Raw genomic sequence first — 7,778 nt, 5'->3', positions numbered from 1 at the left:
CTGAACCGCAAAGTAAGGCTTTTCAAAGCCACTGGGATTGCTCTGCCTGTTTGGATCAAGGGCTGGGCAACCATCACCTTTCTGTTCTAATGGCTCTTACGTGGGACTCCACACCACTTTTTATGCAACATGAAACATAAATGAAGAGTTTGATACTACCTATAAAGCTAAGGGGGGCAGATACTTTCATGATGGGGCAGGGGGTGGGGAGGAACAAAATTATACGGGTAATCACAGCAACACCGAGCTCCAGGCACACAGCTATGAAGTACCTACAACACAGCATCAGATTTTGCCTTGCTACAGTTACACCTGTTAGTATCACCAAAACTAACCAGTTTTAAGCAACACGGATAGGAGATGCATTCAGTTATAAACATACCTGAGTTGTATTACAGAAATGCCTATCTGAAAACAGATGAATAGGCTGTTACTTAGCTGTACTCTTATTCACTGGCCATAAACAAACTGGAGGGTAATAGGTCTAGATCTTCAGCCCTGAGGGGCATAAAATGAGACAGTATGAATCTGGACCTTGGCATCTTGTAATTAAATACAACACAAAGATACCGGTTTCAGTATCAAGTCTGCCTTTGACAGACATCTTCATAATCTCCTGAAACTCTCCATTACCAAAAAGACAGCCTTGCAGCAGAAGACAATTTTCCCTTCCTTACATAATGAACACTTTCTAGAAGATCCAACTCTCATTGTCACAAACCACCAGTTAGTGACAAACTCAAAAACTGTTTTACACAGCATGCACAACTTAAGTCAACTGACAGAAACTACTCCAAAAAACTAAGTGTTCCTCCCCCAAACAATCTGTTTTATAAAAATTCCAGAAACTATTTACTACCCCTTGCTAAGTCACTAGGTGGGGGCAAACTGTCACAGGCAGGTGGTCAGGATTGCTACTTTCTGTTATCTTAAAATATTCAAGAAAAGAGCCTTACAATTGCAGATATGTGCAGCTATCACTTTCAACCTACTAGCTCCCAGATGACATGGGATACAACTAGAGACTCTGGAGGTAACCGAGCTGAAATATCCTGTGTTTGACCCTTCACAAGTACATTAATTCAGCACTTTACAACCTTCCCAGACATTAACATTTAACAGTAAATATACCACCAGCGAAGACTAAAACTTCTGTTCTAGTAGAATCATAGAATCTACTCCCTTGTTTCAGGAAGACTCATGATGCTGCCAGAAACACTTCTTCCCTTGGCTCTTTCATTACCCACATACTGCAATTTTCCAATCTCCCTAAGTACCAGGGGTTCAACACAGACCTGTCACCACCTACTTAAATCTGCATCCATGCTGCTGTGCTTTTTTTTCCAATCTTCTACCACTGTTTAGCCTCTCTCTTCTTCCTCTTCCTTGTTTTGTGTGTCAATTAAAAAAAAAAAAAAAAATCAATTGGACCAGAGCAATAAGATCCTGGTTTTAGCTACACTTAAAGAGCATGTTTATTAACATGTTATTAACCTGGCTGTCTACAGATGAGAGAAATACTGAAGCTGATGTTTATACTAATTGGGAGCTACATGTAACCCTGATTCCCCATGTTCCCCAAATCAGCATGTTTCTCATCAGTGGTCTTTAGACCTACAATGCTGGAATTCATCATATTCAGAATCATTAAGTTTCAAGTTAATTATATATGTTTCATATATCCAAACAGAAATTCCAAAAAAGCAAGATATGGAAGGTTCAGTGGCAAGCTCAAAAACACAAATACATTTAAGTCTTTACAAAAGAAAACAATGATCTTGCAATGTACAAAATTGGCGGACAGACTGTTCATTTAGCAATTTCCCAAAAAATAGTCCATGATAATAACTGGATAACAGAAAAATCCCAGTAACAGTAAGAAAGCTACTTAGAAGCCATTAATTCACTTCACTCTATCAGAAATTTCTCAGTAAATCTAACATAAGTCACAACACTGACTGATTCATAGTGTCATATCTGACAAGACTCTTATCACCTGTGTATTTGAAATCAAGTTTTTACCATATTGTTAAATCACTCAGGTTTGAGATGCTAAATGGTAAGTTCCCTTCAGAACATAAAAACTTAAAACAATGAAAAGGATGTATACCCTAAATACACATTTACATGCAACAACTGCATTGCTCTGTCTTTTACAGATTTTACTAGGGTTCTCCACATCCACAAACCGGTTTGGTCACAGCACTGTAACTACTGGAAGACCCAAAGAAAACTAAAAGTTTAAAGATGGGTTACAACCTTGTCTTTAAATAACATGGCACAAATATGACAGCATGCAAGCTGCCAGAGCTTTCCAGGAGCTGAGATACTCAAGTGTTCTGCCAAACTTTTTGCTGCTCATCATTGTCTTTATTACAGTATAAACACTCCAACATGCCAGGACAACCTCCTAACTTAATACAGTGTTACATGCAAAAATAAGATTCTTCACATTAGTATATGAAAAGGACATCTTCTGTCTGCCTCCCCACAAAAGCAATGGAGGCGCAAGATATTCCTGCAGGGGAGCAACGGAGCACCTGGTACCATCTCTGCCCTTCCACACTGTATCCAGAACTGGCTATAGTTTGGCCTAAATCAGTACCATATCCTTTATGAAATATTATTCTACAAAAAAAAAAAGTGCATGCATGTGCATTTCAGTATATACTATGCATTTACTAAAATAAATAGCTCATTTAAATGAGCATACTCTACCTGCTTTCAAAAGGAATCAAAATACTTTTTTTTATTTAAAGCAAAATACCACATACAGAATGAGACCTGTAACCTTGAGATAAAGAGACTGCTTGTTTATAAATAAAAACCACCTGAGGTCTGTAGGGTTTACTTTCTATACCCTTCCATTGATTCAAGATATGTTGTACAGAACAAATTTGTATAAACAGAGGTTATACATCTCCACAATTACTATTCTTAAGAAAAATCCAAGGTTCTGGTTGGAGATTTTTGATAGTAAGTTTTAATACAGCCTCCTAAATGTACCCTTAAGTTTTAATACAGCCTCCTAAATGTACCCTCTAAAGTTCAATATAAAGATACACATCTTCTACAAGCAGCTGCTTCTCAATTTAATTTGCACAGTTTTTTCATGCTCCACTGGTGTATTAAATGCTGCTGCACTCTGTAGGAGTTTATCTATGATAAACCCAACAGCTGGCTGCTTGCTTCATACTGACCTTCTCAAAATGTTTTAGTACGTGTCACCCAAGTATTACAGTATTACAGATTTAAGCTGCCATTTCAGTGTGATTGGCACACGAGTGGCTCATTTTTTTTAACCACCTATATGCGAACTCAGACCTGAATCTTTATTAAAAACATACACAAGTCAGTCAAGTTCACAGCTGAAGCAATTTCAGCTGCTTTTAATACCAGTTCTAAATATTTTCCTGCTCATTTGTTTAGCTGCACATGTTTTAGAAGCTTGTAATTAAGACAAATTGGGTAATCAAAGAAGAATAATCTTCCTTCTTACTTTACCATCCATTTAGCTTGGAGCAATGATGACAGATGTTGATTAGGGAAGAAGAAAAACTCCGTACCGAAACAAGGACAGAATTCATATTCCTGGGTAATAGCATTTTGAGAAATAAAATTTCATAAATTCACATTTATGCTTGTGAAACTGAGAGGTTAATGTGAAAAGGCTTCTGCTGAGAAATTAAGCACCTCATTATTCTAATGATTCACCTTTCACAAAGGAACAGAGAAATTATTCCAACTTGATTATGAAGAGAAACTGAATAGGTTTGGTCTTGCCTTTGTGTAATTTCCAGTACTGAGGCATATGAAGAATTTCTTTTAAAAAGGTGGTAAGGGGATGGAGAGCAATGGTGAGTTAAAGGATTCTGTTATTCAGTAGTCTCTTTCTGCCAGTATTCCAAGAAAAGAACTGAACTGGGTTGCAGTTTACAGAGTACAATAAAAACAAAATAACGGACATTGCCTGCCCCAAGACCCTACCCTCAGCATGCAGTGCCCCATTACCCCTGAGAAATCAAATTTGTACATACATGATAAAGAGAGCACAGGAATTTTTACATGATAGTTAGTATTTGTTTTTTATCGTACATAAGCTCTGTTCATCTGGGAGAATAAACTTACACTTACGATAGCCATACCACATTATTTAGCAGGTAAAAATAAAATAATAATAATAAATGAATGTGTTAATGCCCACAATCACCAAAGCAGGCACACGCTTCTGCACAGAGAACCAGTGTCACAGAGAAAACACTTCCAATTAACCAAAAGCATACTACCATTTTACAGTAAGAAATTTAAGCCCAGTTTTAAAATGTTGACTGTACTTTCTATTATGGTTATATGATAAATTACATTTCTCATACAGTGCTTAAACTGCCTTACAGAATGCAGGAATGAAAAGGCTGAAATAACATATGCCAAGTGACATTTTTTCCATATAGCAGCATTATTATAAAAACAGAACCGAGAGGTAAATGTTGTTTAATTGTGTAACACCTTTATAAGGGAGACACACAGACACTGTTGAACCTAAGACAGAGCAGAAACTGAGCATCTGAACCCCAAAAGTGTATAAGAAGCAGCACAACTGCTTCTATAGCATCAAAATTATTCACTACAAATCCTGATTCATTTGCATAACTTTTTTTTTTTTTAAATAGCACAGTATTTTCTTATATTTTCATTATTTCCCCTTTATAAGATGCATGTAGAAGACATGAAGGGAAAAAAAGATTTCTTTTACATGCTGTATGTGTATCTTTAAAACGCATCTTAGCTACAAATTGAGAAGCTGAGCTCAATGTACATTCAGTGGAGAAAGGAAGATGACTCCAAAGGTTACTGCTAGCATTTGCATGCAATGGTCAAAATTCAGTGTTATAAATACCCTCATTATATCTTTGTTCCCAACACAAACTCAAACTGTTTTTGCTATCGGGGAAAAAAGACAAACTAAGGGAGAAATGCAAGGGCATGTACAATTTAATCCACAAAACCTGAATCAACATGACATTTTAATACTGTATTTACTTTTCTGAAGACAGACAATACAGTGTGTAAAAAAAAAAAAAAGTTTTCCAAAGCATCATCCTGAGCTCTGCTGAGCTTCTAATGATGGCAGGACCAGACTATTATTGTTACCAGTATTAGCAACACTGAAGACTGTATAAGTCCAGAAAGTAAAAAAAAAAAATTACAGCAAATACCAAAGAAGTGGGGGGGAGGGGGGGGAAGGAAAGAAAAAAAAAACCAGACAGATACAGAAATACTTATGCACACATTACAAGACAACTGTATACTTAAGTGATAACATATACAAAAGCTTACCAACACAGATAAGATTAAACTTTTTACTTCATTTTAACTCACTTCCTAGCTTTCGTACAAGCCAAACTATGGAACTTTTCACAATGAGTAGGAAAAACCATGAAGACCACTATAAACCAGTGGGTGAAGAAAGAGCAAGGACACAGTTATATTTTGCGATTTGCTAGTACAAAAGATCTTGTTCTACAATACATAGCTAAATGTAAATCATAATGTGTCTATGAATTCGTATTAAAAAACACAAGAAGTTTTACCGAAACACATGTTGACATTCCTGATTTTAGAGTACTTAAAGTATTTGTACTAATATTGAATATTTAACTGGATTCTTTCCAGCTCATCCACCATTGCCAGTAGGGTATGTCTGCAGACTTTTATATACCTGGCATCTCAAACTGATATGTTCAAACAGGATTAAGAAAGCTTCTCTTTCCTCTGAACAGCCTTACCAACTAATTATTGCCCTCCCATGTTAACATGATCAATGAAAAGCTTATGACAGGCCTAGCATCTGAAAGCTTTGTGTATTACCACACACCTGCAATTTATATAACTGTAAAATGTATGGGAGAACTTAACTGCCATGGTCTTAAAAGAATAAAACAAAACAAAAAAAACCCCACCCACCAAAACCCAGTGACACTAGCCATAAATCAGACATCACTGATAATCCTGCTCTCTCCTTTATTATAGAAAATTAGTTACTGCCAATATCTCCATGTTAATTTATTTTCCAAATGTGACAGGAATGGAAGACATCACATGAGAATTAATCCGCTTACTCTCTAATTAGACCTGAAGTCCTTCCTAAAAAGCCCATCCCTGGCTGGAAATTATCAGAAGTAAAGGATACTCTCAAAAATGAAGACTATATCTCATCATTCAAAACAATTATAATATACTAGGTCTGTCTGACTACTTTTAGCACAACTTCACCATAATTTTGTTACTTTTTTCCATTACCTGACATCAGCAACACCCAGTCCTTAACTCTCCTAGAAAGAAGCCTGGAGTTCCCTCCCACTTCCGTCAAAAGTCAATAGACTTGAGCAGAGTTTGTACAAGGTTGCAGTGACATTACCTTGCATGAAGCAGAATACTACAGAAAGGATAAAGTCTACTTTTCCTTCCTCGAAATAAAGCACATGCTCTGACTTTCCCGATGGCCACATACTTCTCCCAGTCCAATGTGACATGAAGTCTGGAAGGTGTTTTCCCCCTCTGCTGCAGACTCCATCATTCTTTTTTGTGGCATTATTAACTAAGAAGAGCACTTGCATGTTTTGCGCGGATTAACCACAAAAGAAGCACAAGACTAGCAAGGCATAAAATGCTGTTTTCTGGCAGCTGGTTAAATTGAACTAGCAGAACACATGCTCAAATTCTACAGAGATTGACAGCAGATACCAAACATTACAAGCTCAATCACCATCATAGAACCACTGTGACCAGCCCCAGCAGCTGTCCTTGCTAGAACATAATACTATTAATTCAGCAGTGAGGCTCAAGGGACTCAAGCTCTGGTTTTGTCACTGCAACCTCCAAGCTTGAGCAAACCCAAAACAACTACACAATTTTTCTTAGGTTTCTGATCCCCAGCCCTGCTATCAATCCATCGGTTAAGTGAGAGAAGTCTTTCATGCCATTATCCTTGCAGATGTCTGAATACTGAGTAAGAGTTTATGGAATATTAACTTTGTCTACACGGGAAACCTTTTGGTTTAAATGCAAACTGGTATTCCTGATGCAAACAAACAAAAGTTTCTTTTTCAAGACTCCCATCACCTTCATTAGTATGTTTCTTTGTTAAAAAAAGATGCATCACACAAGTAGTTCAAGGGAACAAAGAAAGATCTTCTACTATATCCAGTAAGACATCTAAATACATATAACAATATATGCTGACTTCATAATGAAGAACAGGATTTATCAGTCCCAGAAGTAAATGGTGATCTTTGTTTCACCTAGGTACATCTTTTGCTCATAGATATTCATGCTCAAATTCACCTTGAGACAACATCTTCCTAGTATTATAAATGGGCATGAAGAATACAAGGAGCACACAAAAAACTATGTGATTGACTATCCAAAGAGCACCCAACTCAAAAGCGAAGTGAGAGAGAGGACATCAACAACTAAATTAAGTTATGACACTGTCTCCTACAGGGACAGACTAGGGCAAAACCTCATCTTTTAAATGTAAGATGACATCAAATTCAAAACACCACTTCTTCAGTCTTACCTGCCTGCATCAGTCTCCTTGAAGATCCCATCCTGGTTAGGACACAATTCACAACTAGGTGTGACACCACATTTGCATGCATCACAAAACCAAGGTTCTGTAGAATTTTCTGAAGCCGAGCTCATGATAGAGTCACTCTCTCCATCAACACCATAGCAACCTACACACACACAAAAAATGGAAGACCAATATAAGAAAA

At 37.0% G+C, this 7,778-nt stretch overlaps 1 protein-coding gene across 1 annotated transcript in view; it reads right to left on the bottom strand.

The window, feature by feature from the left end:
• Window positions 1-7,778, bottom strand: part of PHF14 (PHD finger protein 14) — a 168,334-nt gene that overhangs the window by 133,083 nt on the left and 27,473 nt on the right. Inside the window, exon 5 of the mRNA XM_035896951.1 lies at window positions 7,580-7,739. Coding sequence (XP_035752844.1) covers window positions 7,580-7,739 — 160 coding nt within the window. The remainder of the gene's footprint in view (window positions 1-7,579; window positions 7,740-7,778) is intronic.

Source organism: Egretta garzetta, unplaced genomic scaffold (assembly GCF_000687185.1).
Source record: "Egretta garzetta isolate BGI_Z169 unplaced genomic scaffold, ASM68718v1 scaffold30, whole genome shotgun sequence".
NCBI classification, from domain to species: domain Eukaryota; kingdom Metazoa; phylum Chordata; class Aves; order Pelecaniformes; family Ardeidae; genus Egretta; species Egretta garzetta.
Note: the sequence above shows the minus strand (reverse complement) of the source record. Positions and strands in the feature narration are given on the sequence as shown.